The sequence below is a fragment of the Halyomorpha halys genome, unplaced genomic scaffold (genome assembly GCF_000696795.3).
Source record: "Halyomorpha halys isolate HHAL.00 unplaced genomic scaffold, Hhal_1.1 Scaffold43.1, whole genome shotgun sequence".
Taxonomy (NCBI): domain Eukaryota; kingdom Metazoa; phylum Arthropoda; class Insecta; order Hemiptera; family Pentatomidae; genus Halyomorpha; species Halyomorpha halys.
The window spans coordinates 411,487-436,615 of NW_027106553.1; the positions used below are offsets into that span (position 1 = coordinate 411,487).

The following is a 25,129-nucleotide window of genomic DNA, read 5'->3' on the forward strand; positions in this document are numbered from 1 at the left end:
AGTGAAGTCAATTTTATTTTGTCCCTGTAATGAAACTAAAAAAAATAGTAAGGACTTGGCATCCAGCTGGAACCTAGCCCGGAAAGCAATTCGGCTCTGAAGAGAGGATGAAGAATGAAGTATCTTAAGGATATAGCAGGGACATAAAAGCTGTCAAAGTATCTTCAAAATGATGTATTTAACAAAATAAATGAACTTGTGTATTTCTAAAAAAATGAGCTAAAAAAAGGAGCCAGCTCCCCACTCCTCCACGCTTCCGCTTCATTGTTGCCTACTGTTCACCCGTTTGTTCTGAACAGGTAGGTTGTCTTGACTTTTTCTTTGCTCATTTTTTATCGTTTTATATTTTTATTATTACTTATTTATGTATAATTATTATTTTTTCATGACGTTTATTTAATCTCAATATTTTTTTCTTTTCCTTCCCCGTATTGTTTTTGTTTTATGTACATCTCCTGTATTTTTTAACTGTATATTTTACGTATTGTTTCTTATCTTTGTATTTTTATTCTTATCATTGTATCATTTTGTATCTTTTTAGCCCCGATGAAGCCCTGCAAAGTGGGGCGAAACGTCGGAAAATAAATAGTTGTAAACTATTTTTGTTTCTCCTTTGACCGCAACCCTGGCCATACTTACTTGGCTTCCTATACTTCTAAAAAAAAATGTTTACTTTTAGTAATACTCTCACATATACGGCTGAAATGATCATAAATTTCACTATTCGTTGTTCTCTGCCATTCTCGGATATTATAAAAAGGGCCGAAGATTCGTCATGGAACGTTTCTTTAAAAAACCGCTTTCCTATTACTCGTCTTTGATGTTTTGCGAACTAGCTTGTAGCTAAATAACAACTATTAACAGCTTGAATAAAAGTTTTATATAAAGTTTTTTTGTTGGAATGGATAGCTATTATATATCCCGTAGGAAAGAGGGAGTAATTCAGTTCTACTGCTCCTGTAGTTATGGTTTCAGTCGTGCTGGTAAAAATTAATGTGGCATAAGTCAGTTTCATTCTCACGGACTTAATTAGTGCCTGATTGAGACGCGTATTAGACACGCAATAACAATTTAATATTTATTTATAAAAGAGTTACTCTCGACAAAAACGATTATTTCATACAAATAATCACTGGCTATCTGCAAGAAATTGTTCACAAACAAAGTTGGAAACTTCATGAAAAGGAAGCCAGACGATACCGCCCGTATTATGTCCTTTAACACTAATTATGTATTCTCTCCTCCTCTCCCCTCCCCATTTCCATTTTTTAGTGATATTGAGCATTACTCTTGTAAACTAAATACATGTTAAATATTACGGAACTGACCTTTTTTTTTCATTTTTGAAATTTGCAGACTTACATCACTAGCATTACGACCATCCTTTACGTTCATATGTATATTTTTGTGTGCGTCACACAATCCACCCCATTTCATAAGACGTATTTCATGTAAATAAAGGTCATTACTCAACGATTTTTTCCCAAGTTTCATTTACTTCACGACAAAAATAGGATTGCATAGGCAACATTATTAAGTAAAAAGCATATTTAATAATAGGATCATAAAACATATTATCCAATACACTTTTTAAAAGCTCGCTGTTAATACTAGAGGGAGTGAAAGTGATGACAATGTATGATTGTACCGGCTTACGGTTGTGCACTCTAGCGACGACTGAAGTAACTGAAGCTACACCCAAAGTCGCGACAGTTTCAAGTACATCAGGAGCAAATAATATTGCGTTGTTACTTATTAGCAGATATAAATATGTGACATTGTAAATATCTAATTTTATAAATTATCAATAAAAGTAATTAAGATACTTAAACGCCTCTCGACATCAAAGTCTAAAGTGAGTATACATAGCTGTCGTGACGAGATTGAGGTTTTCCCCTCAGCTTTTTGGGCTCTACAAGGATGTATCTGTCTGATTATTAGGCATTTTCCGATTTTTTATAATTGATAATGTTTCCACCTTATTTATACTCAAGATCTGATGATTGGTTCCACAAAACCCTGAAATCTGCTGAGCTTCGCTCTTCAGCTTGTATTCCGTTAGGTCTGCATACGTTAATCCTGAAATCCATCGTCGAACAATGGCTGCAAATAGGTAATATCATGGACTCCAAAGGCAACTCAGGAGCAAAGAGGTATAAGATCACCAAGTTGCTTCAGATATTCTGCTAGAAGCTAACCATGGAAACTGGCTCTCGCTAGGTTTTAAGGCCGAATCTATGGAGCGGTTTGTAATGATTGTGTATCGAGACAGCGCACCAATGCCGAACTGATGACCCTTTACAGTGATACCAACACAACTAACGTCATTAAGTTGGCAACACCGGGCGGGACATTCGTAGATAATGGTTGAGGGCCAGATCCATAGAAAGGTGTTATACGAACGAAACGGGTCGGAAGACTGGCGGTGTGGAAGATAATGCTCGATCTATTTCTGGGCATTCGAAACTGAAGAGCAGCAGCACAGCAGAGGAATGACTATTGGTCAAGGTTGCAGGCGGTCTTGCTACCTTGTGGTGTTTTGCGCCAGCTAATACCATCAATTACTAATAATGCTGTAGTAAGCGGAACTAATACTTACTATAAAAATAGTTTCTCAGTGTTCCTTTTTTTTTTAAGCTTTATTTCTGACGTTTCATTACTTCCACTTACCTATATATGAAATCTGCAGGAAGAAAAAGTACTGTGATCATGAAAAAGTTCTAATTGAGTTTTCGACGGTAATGTGTCTTGGGGTCTCCTGAATTCAAATAACCAAGTTCGGGAAAGTGGTCTCTGAACATTCTAGCTCAAAAACTAAAAGTCATACGAAACTGAAATTACAAATTTTAAGGCGGGTTATGCCCAGGGTATGACTTTTATGTCGACCTATTGAAAATAGAAGTGCAACTTTATAGAATCGATTTTTAATGTTTTTTTGATATTCTCTAAAACGGCTCTTACGATTTTGATTGAAGTCGGTGAATCAATGAGCCATTAAGTAGTCTTCCATATCAGGTAGGTCTTATCGTGACTGAAACTGTATAATAGAGCTTAAAATCCGAATTTTCAAAAACTCTTCCCCTTAAGTTCCTAAAATTTAGTTTATTTAAAAATAAATAACCAGTTCTCCTTGTCAGCAATAATAAGAAACGGAAAAATAAAAAAATATTAAAGAATTTTATGAATAACTAGAGGAGAAAAAAGTAATAATCAGACATTCTATTTAAAAATAAAAATATGAGATCCATAATCTTCCCAGAATGCATTACTGCTTCATCATCTTTTGTTGAACTGCATTCTTGGCTGGAATAGAATTTATAAATCTAGTTCTCACCATAATAACCCTCAAGTATGAATTTTTATAGTAACAGGAAAAAAAAAACTAAAAACTTCTTTGCCTTCCTAATTTCTGTAAGTTTTTTTAATCATATTTTCTTTCTCTCTCAAAATATCACAAAAATAGTGATAGCTACAACAGGAGCTCACCAATTTACACAAAATTTGAGGACCTAAATAGGGGGGAGGTGCCAAGTTAAAGCTGCTGATGGGTGCACATCAGATTTATTTTGTCTGGCAATACATTAGAGTAAGGGCCAAGTTAAAAAAGTAGATGAACATATATTTCACTGTAAACAAATATGAAGTAAAATTGTAATTCAGAGTTGTTAATATGGTTAATAGTATTGAGTCAATATCAAAATTGGCAATTATCATAATTTCATCTAAGGTGTGCATTTTAGTAAAAATATTGGGACTTGTCCTATATACATCAAGTTATATTGACTGAGCAAGGTTGGATTAGGTTAATCATTTTGAGTGAAGATAAATTCCATAACATACAGGACGGGAAATATAAAACATACATATTATTATGGAAGATTATTGGTTGACTATGTAGGAAGGTGGATAAGAGACAGAGACCGAAAAAGGTACCAAAATAACATAAAAAAATATTGCTAACTGACATTTCACCCCACCTTACAGGGCTTCATCAGAACTGCCTCCAGAAATTAGAATTTTACTTTCTGCTCTAAGTCTTGGGGCAGTGAGGCAGAACATAAATACAAATAAATATTTATTCCTGCTATTTTTATACCTTTTTGAGCACCTCCCGGACCATCTTCCATCAAAAAATATTTACTAGAAAACTGAGAATGAGTGTCCCAGAATAAAGATAGACTTTTAATTTCATCAAATCCCATTCACTACTTCCCCTCACACATATGCAATAATAAATTTTCATTTATAAAAAAAAAAAATACTACACTACTTTTGCTTACAAATAAGCAACAATGTTTTCAAAAACGACTCACTGGATTTGATTAAAAAATATAGGAAAGTTGAAGACAACTCTACAAATGGTGCAGTATCAATTTCATCAAATTCCATACGAAGACAAGCAGGTATGTGCACACATGCATACTCTAGTATTTTTTTTAATCTGTGGAAATAAATAATTAAAACACTATTTTTTCTTTTAAACATTTGATTTTCTTAATATACTAAATATAAATAGTGAGGAAGCTGAACTGACCAACTTGGCAGGTGTTCTTCAGTACAGAACTAGCATCATTGACTCAGCAGAGCTGGTTCTGTCACCTTTTGACAAACCCAATTTGTTTTCAAGTAAGCAAGATTCTAAGATTTTAGGACGATCCTTTGTTGCATATTCAGACCAGATAAGGTTGGCAAGAATTAGAGAAGGGAAAACAGGAAGATCTATAATCTTGATAAGAAAAATGAAGCATAGAAAAATGCTTTGGACGGGACACACAGAATCCTAAAGATGATATTCCAAGAAAATTCCAGGAATGGCTGGACTACAGGAAGAGGTAGACAATCGCTAGCATCCTGGACTCCCGAGACCTCTTGAACATCCACAACAGGCGGGTGACAGCATAAGATAGAGTCATTTGGCGGAAACATTAATGAGGCCAAGGACCACATCAATATGTTCCGTTGCGTGTTCAATAAGTCTGTTGTGCAAAGCAGTAGTAATAGTAAGTAGTTGCGTGTTGCGTGTTCAATAAGTCTGTTGCGCAAAGCAGTAGTAATAGTAAGTAACCTTCTATGATTTATTTGTAATTGGTATTCAACTGTATACGTCAAACTTCTTAAATTTGTTAATAAAAATTTAGATTATTCAATAATACATTTTTTTAAAAATGAAATTTGACTAAATATATTTTAAAAAATACATAATTAAAAATTATTTGACAATATATTTAAATGTAATGAAAAAAAAAAAAAAAAACTGATAAAAATATAATTTATTTCCATTCTGTGCTTTTAAATTATATACAACATTCAAGAAATACATTTCATTGTTCCTAAAGGAAATCAAATTTGAATAATAATTCTATAATATACTACAATTATTCTTAATGATTTCTCTCTTTATAAAATAATATTAATAATTATAAAGGTCTATGAAAAAAAAATAATTAATTCGTCATAGACATTATCACAAATAATTTCGGAACACAAATGTTAAAATTTTCTGTTTGAGGTATGAATGAGAAAAAAGTTTATGATGGGGTATATGAAAATTCAGTCATCACAAAATAATAATAATAATAATAAACATCAACTGAATAAAATAAATAATAGAAAATTTTCTTAAATGACGGGAGATTCTAAAATGAAAAAAAAACTATTTCACTCTTTTCTGTTGCCTTAACCGGTAAATATCGTTAATTGGAGGAGCCATATTTTCTTCATCGTCACTATCTTCTCCAAGCTTTCTTCTCTTGACAGTCCCTCCTTCATCATTGTCGACGATCCAATGGACAGACTTTGCAAGATCAAACAGCCTCGTGTCACATCCATTATCGCCTTGTGGAACTGGAGCTGAATTGGTAAAATAGTTTTAGTACGGTATTTGATAATAATACAATTAGTTTCATATGATATTTCATGATAATACAACACATAATAAAAAAATAACTAATAAATAATAAATAAACATAATACAAAAAGTTTTGTGTGATATTTGGTAATAGCATAATGATTTAGCCTCGGAAATGCGATGGGTAATAAATACAGATTTGAAAATTTTTCAGGAAACCCAATAATATTCATAATTCATGTGATTGTTTTAATGATTATTGTTAGATCAGCAGTTTTTAAACTACATCAGAAATAGATTTGTAAAATATTGCTAAGCTATTCCAAATATCAAATAAAAAAAAAAGTTAAAACACAATTTCTTTTGATCTTTATTTTTCTCCCATCTTTATTTTTGGCACTTAGGCTATCATCAAGGACCTTAATTTGATAAATCCAAGTTTGAAACTTTCATTTACAGGCTATCATACCAAAGTTGATTCATTAATTGAATTTTTAATTGATATATAACCCTCCCCCTGTTAAACCCTTTTTAAATAATTAGTACATTACATAATCCAAGAAATGGAATATGTATACTACAGCGTCACCTCCCTTGGATTGCCTTGTGGCATTATAAGGTGTTGATTACAGAGTCCAATTAAGGTAGTATAGGCTAACATTAACCTATGCCTAATGCCATTGAATTAATGCTTTAATTAAAGCTGTTAAACCCTGATTTGGCAACGTTCTTAAAAACATTTGCTTAAATCGAGAAGAGAAGACTTTAGTTAAAATATTAGTTAAATCAAGTGATTAAAACTGGAAAACAGCCTGGAAGTGTAGCCCTACTTATCTTACCTTTATAGCAAGCAGTATTGGTGTACAATATGTCACTATCTCACAAGAAGAAATTGTAACAAGAATAATAATGGATGGGAATCCTTTACGGCTAACCTGCCCTTCTAATACCCGATTTGGCAATAATCTTAAATCACTTTTGAAGTATTTACATAAAATTTGAAGAGGAGACTTAAGGAGAAGGATTCCCTCCAATTACTTTCGGTGTTACAATCTCTTCTTGAGAGATTGTGACATGTGTTATATTGACCAATACCTATCTGGCTCTACGCCTTTTTGCCAATTTTAGTCACATTTATTACGCTGCTCCAAGAATTCCCTGCTCTGACAAATGTTAAAACCTTAAATAATAGTTGTTTTCAAAAAACATTTTGTTGTATGTATTCACTTAAAATATTATAATTAAATGGCTCGAGGCAGGAATGTGCTAAGCCACTATTTTGAAGACAATTAGAATTTTGAGCTCTTTTGTTTCTTTATAGAATTTTTTTTGTGTTAGTTTGTCTGATACCATGATTCCAAAATAAACATGCTCACTTATAATGAGGTGTTTGTTTACCTAACATAGTAAATACACTCACTGGAAAGATTATTTTATTCGTTATAAGGTAGTGTCTGATAAGAAGGGGTTAATCTAAAAAATACCTCATAATTTCGAGAAAAAAAAAATATACCTTTTATACTAAAAAAAAAAAAAAAGAACACATTCTTGGGACATTTTATCTTAACCACTGTTTTGAAGGACATACATATATTTCTTCTAAGTATTTTATATGTATGATATAACTCACGTGTATCAGGAAGCTGGATTTTAGAGAATATATCAATAAGCCTGTCGACAGCAACAAACGGACCATGAAAACACTGAGGTGGCGGAAGCAGCGAACACAGGTGACCCACAGCAGGAGGCATAGGAAACGCTCCACCTGGAAATGAAATAATGAAATTCTAAAGATGAAAACTTTTTTAAAACAACACAATTTATGTTATTTTACCTAACAATATTATTTCATGACTTATAGCTTAATTTGATTAAACATGAGCACTGTAGAATGATATTCAATTTTTTTTCCCCTCAGGAGTTTATAGAAGAAATTCAATGAATTAATTTTAAGAAGATATATTGTTCAACAGATTATATTTAGATTTGTACGTCCAAGTTTGAAAGAGTGCAGAACTTTATTTATTTGGGCTCGGAGGTAAACTATTGAAATGATACTTTGCAGGATGTTAGTCACAGATTAGCAGCAGTAAATTGATGCTACTTTGGGTTGATAACACTTTTCAAAAGTAAATATATCATACCAAAGTGATACTCTACATAATGCTATTACATGAAGGTCGGAAGGAATATCGCATGAATGGACAACAGCGAAATCCCGGGTAAATTGGCTAGGGAGGTTCTTCATCGAACCAGAAGAGTATGGGTCTCCCAAACTCAGATGGTTTGATACTGTCCACACAGGTGGTGAGAAACTAAAGAAAGCTAATTGGATGAGACTAATGTAGGTGATGGAGTTAAGGTGTTATCTTGGTAACCTCACCACTACAATAGTGCAAGTTCAAATCTGGCCTGGGCGGGTAGACTTTTATTTTGTGGTCTTATGAAATTAAAACTCAACCATTCCACTTTGGTTAGAATAACTGGGTTACCTATAGGACAAACTTCCTCCCCTTCCCATCCAAGCATGTCAGTATTGACCAGGGGGTAAAAAAAAAGAAAAAGAAGTTGTTTTAGTGATGGACTGTAGTATCATGTTAGTAAGTATTGTTCAACAGAGAATAAAAGTGATATAAAATATTTGATCATTTTGATGATAGAAAGTTTGATAGGCCACGTCAAGCAGTTAGGCACAGCCTCGAGTTAGAGTTACCTTCAGAATAATATTATCATAAAACTAGTTTATTTCAAGACTTAATAAGAAGTGACAATTTATCTCCTTTTTTTATATGACCCTTTTAGTGCCTCTCAGTGTATGGCACATTTAGCCACAACTGCTACTCTTCTCTGCTCCTAGCCAGGATCTTGGCTTGTCGGATATTTGTATTTCTTTTTATATCACCCTTTTAGTGCCTCTCAGTGTATGGGTCATTTAGCCACAACCGCTACTCTTCCCTGCTCCTAGCCAGGATCCTGGCTTGTCGGATATTTGTATTTCTTTTTCTGCGCAGGAGGCACTTAAAATTCTTGGTCGCCCTGGTGACCTCCTACAACCAAGAACATAGTCCATCTTCTTTAATGATTCCTTGTGACCATCCATTCTGATTATATACCTAAACCATCTTAATGGGTACGACTCAAGGACCTTCTTTAATGATCTATTAATCTATATCTTCTTGTTTTCCCTACGATTCTTATGAAAAATTTTACTTCTGCAGTCCTTACTCTCCATTACTACCTACCCATTACTGTCCAAAACCAGCATCTAATAAATGCAGAGACAGCTAAATTGACTTGAAGAACTTTTTGCTTCCCAATTTCAGATTAACATACCTGAATCCTCTTTGAAATTTCTGTATACTTTTCCAGTCCTGTCCATAACTCTGCCGAGCTAGATGAAGTATGCGGCTGCTTCCAAACTCTCCTAGGTTGTAATATATAAGATATTCCTTCTAGTACCCTACCTGCTTTAAGAATCTTGCTAGAGTTATCATCCCATTCAGTCACTGCTTGCTGCAACCTTTCCATAGAGTTAGGAATAAGAACTGTATCATCCGCAAAGAGAAGGAATTGAAATAGCACACAAATAAGCTCCTTTGCCCCAGGAACCTCACAGTTCACCTTTTGCCAATTGCCACTACTTGATTCATATGTTAAGTGTTTCCACTCTGCTATGTAAAGTGTTTCCACTCTGCTATGTAAAGTGTTTCCACTCTGGTATGTAAAGTGTTTCCAATCTGCTATGTAAAGTATTTCCACTCTGCCATGTTAGCCAGAGGATAGGAGACTTTAAGGACCTCTTGTTACCAGGGAAAAGTATTCACCAGCTAGCCATCTCATAGTACTACAATTATTTTTATGTTTAAATTTTTTTAATCAAACAAAAAAGTCTAATGATATGATTCCAGGCCTGTTATTATATTGTAGAGTTCAGAAATAAAATATTTTAATTTTAATTTCAAATAGTTGTGTATTTAATTCATCGGTTTGGAATCATTTTTGTTAGAATTTTATGCAGAATTAAAAAAAAAAAATAAAATTTAATATGTAGTGCTTTGGGACAGCGTCATTGGGTGGTTAGACCTTTTTTGTAGGCATCCACAGATGGGTTAAGTCTCCTGGACCACATTAATCCTCTGGGTGCCACGGCTGATTGGAAAAATTCAATTCAATCCTATTTATAAATAGGAAGGAGCTTAAGCTCTCACCTTGTTTGATTCCCTTTTTTATGTTAAAATGCTCAGAATCCAGCAAATTCAGCTAAATTTCTTTTTGGCCTTGATATATAGATTTCATAGCATCTACGAGGCTCTTTGGATTGTTCTCAATTCTGAGTGCTCCTATATTTTTTTCTTTGAGCTGAATCAAATGTTTTAAGGTCGACAAAGGTGAATTAATTATTCCTATTTCTGTCCCAGGATTTCCGCAAAACATTCCTGAAGGAGAATTTATGGTCTTGAGTTTGTCGTTGTTACCTGAAGCCAGTTCGTTCCTCATCAACTACATATAATTAGGTCTTGGACTAAATAAATTGAGCACTTTATTAACTCGACTTAGCAACCAATCTTTTGAGGGAAATTGTTAGTATGACAGTTCAATAGATTATCTACCAGAATTTTAAATACTAATTCAGTTTAGAAAATTACTATACCTGGAACTGGGTGTTCTCCTGGGTAGGCATTAAGCTTAGGTTTAAAGGGTATCATCTGAGAAACATCAGGTCGTGGGATGAGACGTTGAGTTCCTTCGTCATCCAATAAGCCATCTGCGAGGAAACCGGGCACCGATGAGTGGATTGAGCTTTTAAGATTAGTGGTTCGAGTGGTAACTTCATTATATCCAATGGATCTAAAAAAATTAATGAAGGTTAAGTTGAAATAAAAACAAGTGGTTACTAAAAAAATAAAAACAATCAAAGACTCACTTAAGCTCTGGAATGGTACAAGGGTATAAATCGAGGAACCGATACCGATCAACAAGCTGAGCTGTTTCTTTCCCTTCAAATTCGGCAATCTGAAATTATAAATTTTTTATATAATAGAATAGTAACAGAAATAACATAAATTAAATGCTAATGATGATTAAAATTGAACATTAAATCAATTTAAATTGACACCAAAAAACATAATGTGTAAGCTGAAATTTTCAAAATGTATACAGTTAGACTCCTAATTATATAAACAGTGTGCACTGAATTTTTTTTATCTTTTTTTTATATTTGATGACGCTACAACCCAGTTACAGGTCTGCCAATTTTCTGCCAAACAAGTTCCTGTCTTATAAGGTATTATCTTAATATTGTTAGTTTATCTTATTTCCTATTGACTGTTACTTTCATTTATAGTTCCCTTTTTTGCTTCAGTCCATACAATGCCTACAAGTATTTCCACTAACGGGTCTTGTAATAGACAATTTGCCCACCATATAATTGTACTTGGTGTTGGATCTGCCTCCAGATGGTATGTTTCTTTTATTATTTTCTACCATCTTCCATCTCTTTCCTTATTCTTTCTCCCTCACCCACTTTATTAGTTATCTTCACCCCATCTAATAACTTTTATTTTCATTACTGCCTATTTTTAGCTTATATAATTTTATATCTCCTCCTTTAATTTTTTTATTCTACTTATATATTTAATTAATCACATACACGTTTTTCTTTATATTATTTATATTAGTTCAATTTTAAATAATATCCAATTAGTACATGTATTTATTTAGTTGCTTTTAATATCTATATTATTTTCTTCTTTCATTATCAATTTTAATATTACTTAATAAATTTCCATAAAATTTCAATATTATTGTAATATTACAGTATGCATTTTCTTCAATACTACTTATGTACCTGTATTATCTATTATCTTCTTATATTTCTTGTTATTTTGTACTTCCATTTAATCATTCTGGTTGTTATCTTGTTTTTTGTTCTTAGCCCTGATGAATAGCCTAAAAGTTCTGGCCGAAACATTGGAACTAATAAATAAGTTTTTACTAATTTGTGTACTTCACAGGCTGCATATACCCGTAACATCTTCCCCATTTTTCTCACAAACAAAAGCCTTTATCTTCAATTTTTAAATCACATTGAACAGAGTAATTGGTACAATTACATAGGGTCTAACTGTAATTCCTATTTTTTTAATACAAGCAGTCCCCATACACATGTTCCGTTCGTTGGAAGCTGAATTGAATCAAATCCTGCTCGACAAAATGTGTATACATCCTATTTAGCAGCCTTCAGTTTATCTATAAAGTCTTTTGTTTTACTTGTGCTCAAATTCAATACCTTTATTTATCATTCTTATTAATTAAATATCCTCATTCAATTAAGAAATTTTATTTTATTCTTTTCAAGTGATATCATTTTGAATCCAAGTGAAGTAAAATGCTTAAATGTATAAATTTGTTAACAATGTAACTCTGAAACAACTTAAAAATGAGGCGACCTTTAATAGGGACTAACTGTATTCACATAATAGTTTCATTTTATAATTAAATATAATAGAAAACAAATTTCATTTGATCGAAAATTGAATAGACAAATTTAATGTAAACCAGTAGTAACAATAATTATCATCATGATTGTATTACATTAAAAAGTATTTATATTTATCTTAAACCAATCATACATTTTAAAATTGATATTTTAGGAAGTGATTTAAAAAAGGAATAGGATGAAGAATTCTAGTGAGAGAGAAAGGAAGGTTAAAAATGATTTGCCATGTGTATGAGGTGTCTAAATATTAACTCTTTACTATATTTCATGAGTTTCAGGAAAAGTTCTTTAAAAAGATTATTGTTTTTGGAAGTTTGTATTTATATTAATACAAAATAAGTTAGTATCGGTACAGAAATAAGAAAAAATACTGACATAATATTGTCTGAAGAAGATTTGTAACTTTCAAGTAAGTACAAACCTGCTTAAAAACTTGGCAATTTCTCATTTGGTGATTAAAAATACTATAGTGGTTCATCACCTCCCCGTTTCTAGGGAATGGGCATGGACCTATTCTGATGTGAATCGGTTACACATTTCTCACTAACTAATTGGAGTATGGAAGTAAATCAACTCCCAACCTCTCTTTAAGATCAGAAGAAAGTTCTGGCATCACCTACGAACGACTGATGCGATTGGTTCTAGCACCACAGGGAGGGTGAAATTACATTTACAGTAAATGTCAGACAAGTTTAGACAATGATAGTAGTGATATGAACTGTCACTATTAAAGTCACGAGCACTGTCACCATTGTAACTCTGCTTAAGGGACCAGAAAAGACCAATGGGTAGTCATGCTTTCGCTTATCTTTTTACTAGACACGTAGCTAATGCCAATAATGACTTTATATAACTTCATTAATTAAATTATCTTGAAATATATTCTCAGAAGAAAAGTAAATAGATATTGCAAAAAAAAAAAAAGAGTGACGATATGACATTTTCCTTATTACCTGGCGTCACTGCCTTCTTAATTACCTTATTCAACATAATTTCATTTTGATTGACATAGGTTATTTCAAAAAACCAAAAATAGACGGTTTTTGTTTATTTTACTGAACCCAGTCCAAGAATGAAGACTTATGTTGATGGAAAAAAATTGGAATAAAAAAAACTTAATGACATAAAGTTTTAGTCATAATTTCTCATTATAATGATCGTAGAAAGAGAAATTCAACCTGTTCATACAATTCATCATTGAAGCACTCAAGCAACCTAGGAATGATACTTTGAGGAAGGAGGGGATGTTGAGGTTGGGTTTCGACATTGATATTGTTTCGTTTACGAAACAGTGCTCGATATTGTGAGCGTATCTGAAACACATCAAAAATATTAGCAGAAAAAAAGAAATTGTATCAATAATCACATTTTAAACAGAGAAATATTAAATCAGGAAAGTAAAGTGTTCTCTATCTATGTCACTTTTTTTAAATGATTGATTATAAATTATATTTGTAATGAGGTGAAGATAGTTGACCGTAGATAAATAAGAGGAGATGATGGTCAGGGGGTGCGGTCAACAGAAAAACACAAATAAGAAAAAAGATTATTTATTTGTGTCGGCATTTCAACCTGATTTTGAGGTCTTCAGGGCTATAAAAACAAAAAGAGATAACAACCATCATTCAGAGAAGCATTAAGAAGTAAATTAAATATTAGACTAACGAATTTGGAATTATATATAACAGTGAATTGAAAATATAAATTAGTTGATTAATGACCATGGAATTAAACAGTAGTAGATTGATAACAATGTAAGATGAAATATAATATTATAAAGGTAAGGAGATATGTATAAGATGAGATATGTGAGTAGTGTCTAAAAAAAAATATCAGCACAAATAAATAATCTTTTGTTTCTTTGTGTTTTTCTGCTGACCGCACCCCCTCACCAACATCTCTCACAAATTATATTTGTTTCTTTACTCCTCCTTCCCCCACTAACATGAACCATAACAAATATATATATACTGGAACATTGCTGATTGACTGTGTGTATCAGTAAATGGTATTTGGTCCGGGTGTGGTCAAATTCCATTTACAAATATATATATATGGTTTTTTGTTTGTTTAGTGAGATTCATTTTTTATTATTAAATGTTAATAAAAAATACTAAGGAAAAATCTTATTAAGGTCCACATTTTTTAATATCTAAAATTTTATAATAATACTAAAAATTAATTACAGTTTTATAATATTGGGGAATTTCATATGAAATGCCAGTTTTTATTATATTAGAATTCCAAAGTAGGATAGTGGACTTTTGTTGTTTACTATCTTTATGTTTATAGATTATAATGAGCCATTATTTATCTTCTTTTTTTTTATAATATTTCCTATCATTCTAATTGATTGAACACTGTTTAGTAGCCATCAAATATCACCATGGATATCCGCTATTTTCGAGTCATTTTTTTATGATTTCAAACTTGGACACTCGACAGCCCAAGCTGCAAAAATACATTCTCACAGCATTCGGGGAAGGGTGTCGTAATGAATGGACCCTTTGCTGGTAGTTTGAAAATTTTTTTGCCGGTGACACAGATTTGGATAACCAACCCAGAGGAATTCTTCTACCAGCATTACAACAGTATTAAGGACGATGAACTTAGGCTTATTGTGGAAGTAAACTCTTAGCAAACAGTTAAAGGACTTGGAGCACAATTCAATACTAACTAATGACAGTTCCTTGGCACTTGAAGACCATTGGTAAAGCAGATCTATGGTACCTCATCAACTTGGTGAGTGGCAGCAGCTGAACCACTATAAGACATGCGTTTCACTCCTTACTAGGCAAAAAAAGAGCCTTTTCTTGAAAGGATAATCGCGTGTGATGAAAAGTGGATTATATAAGACAACAGGTGTCAGTCAGGTCAGTAAAATATCGATGAAAAACCGGTACACCTGCCAAAACCAAAATTGAATTCAAAAAATTATTGGTTTCTGCGTGGTGGTCAATGGTAGGAATAATTCATTTCACCCAAAGATAAAACCATCACATCTACATCGTACTGCAAATTATATTGCCATAATGAATCAACAACTTGTCAAAAAAAGAACCTGCATTGATTAATCTGAAGGGGTCTATACTCTTATACAACAACGCCAGACTCTTCCATGACAGACAATGAGCTGTTTTACAGAGTCCTTCTACACCTACCTTATTCGACAAACTTATTTCCAACAGATTCCCTTCTCTTTAGAAATTTGGACAACTTCCTTAAAGGTAAAATTTTTTAAAATGATTCTCAAGTAAAATGTCCAATTTCTGACCTTATTTCTTCACAAAACCTTGCATTTTTCAGTTATGAGATTGAAAACTTGATAAGACATTGGGGAAAAATTTATATAAAATGAGGATAAATGTTTTGATTTCATAAAATTATTTTACTAAATAACCTTTCCTGAGAAAACTGACATTTGATATGAAACGACCCAAGAAATTGATATACACTTCACATTTTTTTTTGGCCTATTCTATTGGCCATTTACAAACATTTAGTTAATATTGCCCATTTTTAATTTATTTACATAAATAACAAATTTTGCCTTAAAATGAATGAAAAACATTAATTTATATAATTTTTAACAATAACAGAAATTTTTTTCAAAAACAAATCTTTTATAAGGAGTTGTATGTTAGAAAATAGATTTTCATTAATATGTTGATGGGGAAGATGATGAAAATTGCTTATTCTATAGGCTGGAATGTTACTATGATGTTTTTTATTATTATATAATTTTATATTTATTGCCTCTATAAAGCTAGTACTCTTAATTAGGTACTTAATTACAAAGTACTGAACCCGTGACCCTTCATGGGTTGCATTAGCGGTAGAGGTTTATAATTTTATGTCAATAAAGGTGGACCTTATTGTGCTCCACAAGATTTTTTCTTAATTAATATATAATAACAGTGAATATATTTAAAAGAAGGGATTATTATCACCTGATTTTTAAAATATACCTATAATTTTTTTTTAATATAAATTTTAGCATTTAATAAAACAAATATTAAAATGAATAAATAATGGTGGTAGCCTTGGGGTTGGCCGACAGAAGACAAAACTTTCGGAAATGAAATAATGTATTAATAAAAACTATTAATAATGATCTGGTGTTCCCCCCAATAGCTTAATGCAGAAAATATTAGTTCCAGAATAGTGATAATACTTTATATCAGAACAGCCATTTTCTAAGTCGAGCCTAGCAGGAAAATATTTTATATTGTAATAGGAGAATATGAAGTAACAGGAACTCAATTAGACTGGCACTCTATTCTGGTATTCTTAAGATCCTTCAACTTCTTACCCACCTATAACAATATTAAAATTTTCCTTCTAGAATTGACCAGTGCTGCCCCTACCATTATTATTATTATTTTTTATTTTTTTTTTCAAAACAAGGGTTTATGATAGATTTTAGGATGACGAAGACGGCGGTAAAGTTGAAACACGTATCATTTTTGATGAAACCCTCTCTTATAGGAAGGATTAAACTTATTTTAAAATATATTCATTAAAAACTATTTACAATTTCTGTCCATCTCAATAATTAATTACTCAATGCCTCTATATTAGTCCCAGAATAAATTTAAATAATTTTATATTTATAATTATATTTAATTTTCATTTAATGTTATGACATTCTATCGCTACTGAAATCCCATGAACCGGAATACATTGTAGGGATGATGACCCAAGTACCTAACACCTGCGCTTATCTTTGTAATTCAATAAACCAATAATTCTTACAGGTTTTGAACGCCACAATATTACTCAGACAATAGTGTTTCCAGTGAATGATTATTTATCATGCCCACATTGTTGATAAATAAATTATTTTCTTTGGAGATGTTTGTTTTTAAAAATTGTATTTATTTTACTTTCAAGTAATACTCATCCTTTTTGGACACCCAGTTTGAATAAAATGAAATAATATGGAAAAAATAAAAATAAAAATATTCATTCATTACCTTTCCTAATACAGCACTTCTTCTTTTTTCAACTTTAACAATACTCGCTAAATCACCTATATTACACTCGAATTCCAAAAATCTATTCCAGATCTCTCTGTAAAAAAATAAAATGAAAAAATTAACTTCATCATATAGTAAATATAATCAGAATTTATATAACAATAAACAAGGCCTACAACAATCCATTAAGGATCTAGGGGGCCAAGCACTGTTAGATAAATCTCAATACTTAACAAACAAAAATGTAAAAAATAAACCTGTCATGTATCATTCAAATAGCACAATATATTCATAATCTATAACCTTATATTATATTATATTGATATTCTATAACCTTATATTATATTGATATTCTATAACCTTCTTCTAAACGCCCTTTCAAGACCATGCGAATATCATTACTTTTTTCTTCTCACTTTCTCTCTTCTTCTCTCCCAGTATCTTCTCATCACTTTTGCGTGCCTTTGCTTCCTCTCTTCCGACCATGCTTTTACCCTTCCATTTTTCTTTATTTGCCATAAAAACATTTATTTCTTTCAATCTTTTTCTTTACTGTTCTCTATCTAGGCAGTCCTTATCTGTTATTTTCAATTTCTTTGTTTCCTCTCTCATTTGCTTCACATATCCTCATATGCTCTTATATTCATGGATTCCGTCAAAGAGTTTTCATATTTTCAATTTGTTTTGGTCCAGTTGCCCTGACAGGTGTACAACTAGGGTAGTAAGCCCTAGAGGGTTTCGTTTTAGTTCCTCTATTCTTAGCCTTTTATCATAAATAGAATATCCAACCGTACCACGTTGAGGTGCACATTCCATAGGAAATTAGGTAAGGATTCCAAAACAACAACGGCCCTATAACCTTATATTATATTGATATTCTATAACCTTATATTATATTGATATTCTATAACCTTATATTATATTCATATTCTATAACCTTATATTATATTATATTGATATTCTATAACCTTATATTATATTGATATTCTATAACCTTATATTATATTTATATTTTATAACCTGCAGCCCTTTGTAAGGAAGTACTGTTACTAGAGCAACAGTTGAGCAAGGAAGTGATTTGGTCGGAATCAAGCTCGACTACCAGTTTTTCGCCCAATTAAGGGTATCCACTAAATGAGGCTGGGTGGACCCTGGAGGGCTCCTGAATCCACAGGGCTGACTCAAGGCTACAGTGAAACTGAAAATAATTACCTGCCACAGCCAGATTCGAAACTGGTTCCTAAGAGTTAGTAGTGGCCTTACCACTGTGCTACCCACTCAATGAATATAGTTATTATTATTTTTTTTTTTTATAAATTCACAACACTAAAAATTGAAAACTTGGGAAAAAATCTACTTTGAATTGAAATTAATCCTCATGTGTTCCAGAACAGATATTTTCGAATGTGGCATTCACTATCTCCAATCACAATAATTTCTAATAAAGTACATTTAAATTTAATAATTATGACAACTGAAAGGCTCGAATATAGGTTAAGTGAAATTAAAAAGTAATTAGTTAATAACTACGTTGACAAATAAAGGTTATCAAGTGGTGAAGCTACACGAGGTTGATTTTATTGAAAAAGTTGGTGTCGCACCCAACCTTAAATATGTAATTTCAATTTCTTACGACTTTTCATTTTTGAGCTATGATGGCCACATACACACACAGACCATTTTGCGAGACTTGGTTATTACGACTTAGGAGACCTATAAATGTGTATTTCTGTCGAACACTGGAATTCAAAGTTGTTCATGTTCACAATACTTTCCCTTACCATATATTTCATATATAAGTAAGCAAAAGTAATAATAAAAAAAATGAACACTATATTGGGAGCTTAAGTCATATCCTGGTAAAATTGGAGAAGACATTAACTGAAATATATATATATTTATGTATCACAGTTCAAATGATGAAATGATATTGAATATAAATTGTAAATTTAATATTTTATTACGTTATTTAATATTGCAAGTTTGATAAGTTGTGTCATTAGTGGAGTTTTAAGAATTGAAACACGTAAGTAAATATGTTGTGTTTTTGATAAATATTCTAAATATCATACTTAAATATTTGACAGTTTTAAATAGATAAAGATTTATGGCTTTTTGATTAATAAATATAAAATAAAGGAAGCATAGTTTTGCTTAACAACTAATATTATAATTGCCAAATTTATGCACAACTAAGAAAAATACATAAATTAAAATGTTATACATACACAGATTTCTCTGGTTCTAAGCTACCGGAAGTTAGAACTCTTTCAAACAGCACTCTTGTATTATTATCCTCTGAAAAAAACAAAACAATGATTGAAAAAAGTTAAAATAAATTAAATATATTTTTAAAAAATTTATTTAAAATAATAAATTTAATACCATTCAAGTGGGATAAGTAGTCAATATAACACAGAACATATTGAGGATTACTAGCAAACTTCTTTAAACCTAATTCGAAAATCCTAAATGCAATATTTTTATCTTTACTACAATAATATTCCATCAGCGCTGCAGCAACGAAGACCTGAAAATTTAAATTTTTAGGTACATGTAAACCGAATTATCTTTATGAGGGTCAGTAATAATCTAAAAACTTACCTGATATTTCGATCTGTTGTCTTCTCGAGCTTTTTTGAATACATTTCGAGCCGATTTAATGCCTTCTGCTCTCCGGGCAAATTTCATGTATTGAACATAAGTCTAAATACATAAAATATGAAAGTCAAAATACAGACACAAATGCAATATAGATTATGATTAACAAACAAACTGTAATAAAAAAAAAAAATAATCTCAGATGGTATATGTTGAATTATTTTAACAACTAGCTTTAAAATGATACTGGTACTGGTATTTGGTGGGGGAGACAAGTCCGGCAAGTGGGCATAGTGTCCCTTTTTGCCAACCCCTGACGGCTACCTGCATTACCGCCACGTACTAACCATGGTGGGAGTGTCAAGATTCATTCTTCCGGACCGCCGAAAAATGAATAATTGCCCCAGGTGGGAATCTAACCCACAATGCTCCAAACCAAGGACCTGTGTGCCCCACCTGCATGGCTGTCATATCCCTAGCTTTAGAATGATAGTAAAGATATATAATATTTGTAAAGTTTTTAGGAGGGTTTTGTGATTTAAATCAAATTTGTAACAAAATTTAGCATAAAAAACTAATATACACCAATAGAAGTCTATATTCCAGTAGAAGTGCATTTTTAATGTCAATTATAAAATTTTGACTATGCACATATTATGAAGTTTAAATATTAAAAATCAATGCATCAGTAATAAAATTTATAATGAATAACAAAATTGAAAAAAAAATAAAATAAAAATACCAGCAGGTTTAAAAATAACTACATTCCCTCATTGAATATGTTAAGTAGTACAGAATTGTTTCTGCCTAAACTCTGTTAAAAGAAATCTTTTTCATTCTATAATTGCTAAAATTAGCTATCCCTTTCCCACACTTCATAAAAATTGAAAACAGATATTAAAATTTAGAACTATTGATGACTTCTCTGTGTATCACAAAATTTATCAAGAATTCCTGGCTGGTAGACAAATATTTGTTTTTTAGATATTGCTAATCAGTTAATGATCACCGTACAATTAAAAATGTCTTTAAATGAATCTTGAGCTCTTTTACCGAGTGGAAGTAATGTTTTTTTGTAAGGCAAAATACCCATAACTTTGAACCAAGGCCTTTCCCTACCTTCCTTCAGTCCCTGAAACCACAAAAAGGTCTTATCGCCACTGTTATCAAAAGCAGGGAGAGCACACCTCAGGAACACATCAAATTTATTTTTCACACCAAATATTCAAAAACCAGTAGCTGTGGACTAACATATTTAGTGATTGATGGAAACATCTATTTACTATTATTCGGAAGCAGAGGTGGTATCAATTCCAAACACTAGATTGAATGTGTTGTTTAATAAAAATTTCAATAATTATGACAATATGAGTAAATTATTGAAAATAACTTAAATTACCAATGGAGTATATAATAAATAAATTACAATAAATAGTCTCAAAATCAGTAAAAATAATACATTGTATAGCATACCAATGTAGGATCTATATCTGGAAGCTCTAAAAATTTTTGGTATATCTGATGTACTTTATCGTACTTGAGACGTCCTTCCTCAAAGTCAGCATAAGCAAAATGAAGTAACATATTGTTTCGAAGAACAGTGCTTGTTGCCCTTTCAAACATATTGCCGGCCTCATCGTTAAATAATTTGGCAGAAGTAACATCCTAGAAAAGTGGCAATAATAAAATGTCGAAAGATAATGCTTCAAACCTAAATAGATAAAAAGTATCCAACCAAAAAGCATAATTAATGAAATATGATTACTTATTTTTAGCTATGTTTTATTCTATTCTTTGCTTTCTTTTGTTTTTAAATAAATATCTGTTAAAAATCACAATATATTAACCAAATGTTTGAAAGGAACGAGAAAACAAAAAATTATTACAGCAAGCATATTAGCCTTTCAGATGAAAGAGAATTGAGAAGAAAAAAATAAAGGAAAAAAGATGAAGTGAGTGGCAATGGGAAATCCTTTTGTTCCCGATCTTTTTAACTTTGCCATTAATGATTTCCTTGATTCCATTATCCCAATCTTTCAGATGACATAATTCTTATTAAAAATATGTAAATGACCTCCTCGTTGTCCTAAATCCCAATAAAATCTCAGATATTTTATCCACCTTTAATTCTTACAATCCACGCCTGAACGTTACTCTTGAACAAGAAGATAATAACTTCCTTTTCCTTGACCTCCTCATCATAAGAAACCCAGACAACACCATATCCACTGACTACTAAACCAACTTACTCAGGCAGATTTTCAAAATTTCAAACCACTCTCAGCATCCTTACCATGAAAACGTTAACATAGCTTAAATCCTTATTCACCATTGTCTTTCCCTCTCTGATTCCCATTTCCATGAAACTAACATTAAATAAATACTCTTAACTAATAACTTCCCTCCCTCCTCTGATATCATTCATAAACTAGTAAACAACTACAAAAATCACCTGACCACTCCATCCAGTTCTTCACAAACCCTATCTATCCCCTTATATAGGTCACTACCATACATCCCCTCTCTTTCAGATAACATCTAAAATTTCTCACGTTCCACTATACCTACCTTCGTATTGGTTTCAGATTTCATAACAAACTACGTAATATCTACTCACATCTTAAGGACCCTACCCTCTTTTACACCGATCACATCTCATATACCGCATCCCTTGTTCCACTCCCAATTGTAATTCCACTTATATTGGGAACAAAAAACATTTTACGGCCTCAAAACTTTCAGAACATTCTTTATATTTAAACCATTCCTTTGATTTTGATAAAACTTCTATGTTTTATGCAATAGGTTGACTGAAACACTCTCCCCCTTCGTAAGCTAGAGGTGGCAAATCGTCCATGAACACAGCAGCACTCAAACTTAAGGATATAGAGATGAAAAAATTGATTCCTCTTCATAGCTTACGTTGGTAACTATGACCATTGACATTCAAGTGATACCATCTTCATTTAAAACTTTTCCCGAGTAAGGAATATCAAAAATTATCAGATTGTAAGTTAGATAAGATTGTAAATTATCAGATAACCATTTTATAGGCTTGTATTCAGGAAATACCCATTGAACAACTTCAAATTTATTGCAACTCAGGATGCATGGTTGAGTGCTGCCCTCTGTTGGGCAACAATGCAACTTCTAACCATCTCCGCTTGAGTCAGCAGGCAAATTTTCATCTGACAAGATCTGAGGCTGCTCTAAAACAGTACAAAAAGTTTCCTCTTTTTAGGCTATTAAGCTTGACGTAGAGGTCTCAATTTGGTTTCTTGCTATTGATGTAGGTACTTACAACATAGTAAAATAATAGAATTACGTTTGCACACATAACTCCTTTTCATATATAATTTGAATGGACTAAACGAGAACCGGTCAAAAGCAGATCCATGGAATAAATCTCACCTTTTCACTCAAGCTAAAATAGGTAATCTGTAAGAAGACTCCACCATCCAAGTTTTGAATAAATTATGGTATGGTACTAATTCCAATTAACAATAAAATAAACATAATCTGCTTGCTTTTTTTTGCTCAAATCGTATGTCTATGGAATAATGTTGCTGACAAAAATTACAATCAAAATTATTTTTCAAAGGAGAAAGATACAAAGAGGCAAAAGCACTACCTACATAATCAATCATGACAACAATTATGCTCCATGGTCGGAAAATTCATTTTCAATATTAAACATATACAAGATTACTTACACCTTTCTCAGTTAGAACTTTCGAACTGTAATCGAGAAATTGAGCTGCTTCATACCATATATCAGCGTGATGACCAAGACAAAGTAAACATTGTTCAAAAGCGAACATGACCCTTCTAGTAACGAGAGCGGTATCTTCACTCCTCAAAGGATTACTCTTCTCCCAAGCAATATATTTTTTCCAAAGTTCAACCTAAAAGGAAACATATTACCAGCTATGAACAATGTTTTTATATTTAGAAGGGATTAAATAATGAAATCACTCTCAATTTCTACACTTTAATTTCTAAAAATATTGATGAAAGATGCTGTAACACTAGTCCAGGACTTACTCTACTAACTTTTTTAAAAATACTATGGGGGTACCCTAACAGCGGACCAACCCCATTTCACAGATTATACAACTGTTCATTTAATTGTACATGAACAACTATTTGTATATATGTACACATCTTATAATTTATAATTTCTCTGTTATATAAAAAAGTTTTAGTGATTGATATACACATGGGTATATATATTATTATGAAGGGTGGGTGTGACACTGTACCTCTGAATAAGATCTGAATGATCTCATTTTTCATGATTTTTTTTTTTTTTTTTAAAAATGTGTTCTTCATCAGTTAAACTTCATTTTGTATGATCCATTTTTATCATTCTGCTTTATATGTAAAATAAAATATTAAATGGTAATTACTAAATATTTTTAATATAATAGGGAGAAAGTAAAATATTGGTTTCGTTTAAACCAAAAACAAAATAATTAAGATCAAATGTCAGAATTATTACTTACATGAGAACATCAAGTTTATAAATAAAACTTGTTTAGAATATTATATTGTAATATTTTTTCACAAAGCAAATACATTTGCAGTTTAATAATGAAAAGAATTTACAATTTATATTTTAAAAAACACTGCAGATTATTTCATATTAAAATTATTATTAATTAAATAAGTAAATAAAAAGTAGTTTTGGAATCATTCTACAAATCCTTAAAAGATAAATTGGAAATTGGCAGACAGTAAGTCGAATTTCGTGGATTATTCTGGGGCGACCTGTTACAATGGTGCAAAATTAAATGAAATTTAGCACTGCACTCTCAGAGAAAAGCCGAGGATGTCCCAATTTTTTTTATTCAATTTTTAAATTACACTTATTTTGAAACATACAACCTCAGATTTTGAGGGAAATGTTAATTTTTTTTTTAACGTATCCTGAAGACAACACAATGTCTCTCAGTACTTTCAATACTCTCTAATAAAATAAGTTAACAAAGTTTTTGATAAAATGAAGGAAAAATTCATAATAAAACCAAACAACAAAACTTAACTTCTTCATTTATTTTAATACAAAATATAATTTCTAAATTAGGTACATTTTCATACTAATTTGAAAAAATAATTAGTAATTAAGAACTAAATTTTATTTTTATATATAATTCGTAATAGATACTTTTAATAAAATGTAATTTTTTTACTTTTTCACAA

The 25,129-nt window shown here is 31.5% G+C and overlaps 1 protein-coding gene across 7 annotated transcripts in view; it reads right to left on the reverse strand.

Moving 5' to 3' along the window:
* Positions 1 to 5,252: 5,252 nt before the first annotated feature.
* Positions 5,253 to 25,129, reverse strand: part of su(f) (cleavage stimulation factor subunit su(f)) — a 56,777-nt gene continuing 36,900 nt past the window's right edge. For 4 of the 7 annotated variants that reach the window (XM_067044918.1, XM_067044916.1, XM_067044919.1 and 1 more), the window contains 11 exons: positions 23,641 to 23,832; positions 21,401 to 21,592; positions 19,931 to 20,032; positions 19,712 to 19,856; positions 19,555 to 19,624; positions 17,324 to 17,420; positions 13,526 to 13,660; positions 10,773 to 10,861; positions 10,500 to 10,696; positions 7,479 to 7,613; positions 5,253 to 5,850 (listed from right to left, as the gene is read on the reverse strand). In XM_067044918.1, the coding sequence (XP_066901019.1) occupies positions 5,654 to 5,850; positions 7,479 to 7,613; positions 10,500 to 10,696; positions 10,773 to 10,861; positions 13,526 to 13,660; positions 17,324 to 17,420; positions 19,555 to 19,624; positions 19,712 to 19,856; positions 19,931 to 20,032; positions 21,401 to 21,592; positions 23,641 to 23,832 (1,551 nt within the window). In that variant the 3' untranslated portion in view covers positions 5,253 to 5,653. Of the gene's footprint in view, positions 5,851 to 7,478; positions 7,614 to 10,499; positions 10,697 to 10,772; positions 10,862 to 13,525; positions 13,661 to 17,323; positions 17,421 to 19,554; positions 19,625 to 19,711; positions 19,857 to 19,930; positions 20,033 to 21,400; positions 21,593 to 23,640; positions 23,833 to 25,129 lie in introns of those variants that run through there. The other 3 variants (XM_067044917.1, XM_014432983.3, XR_010842742.1) reach the window with 2 other exon arrangements.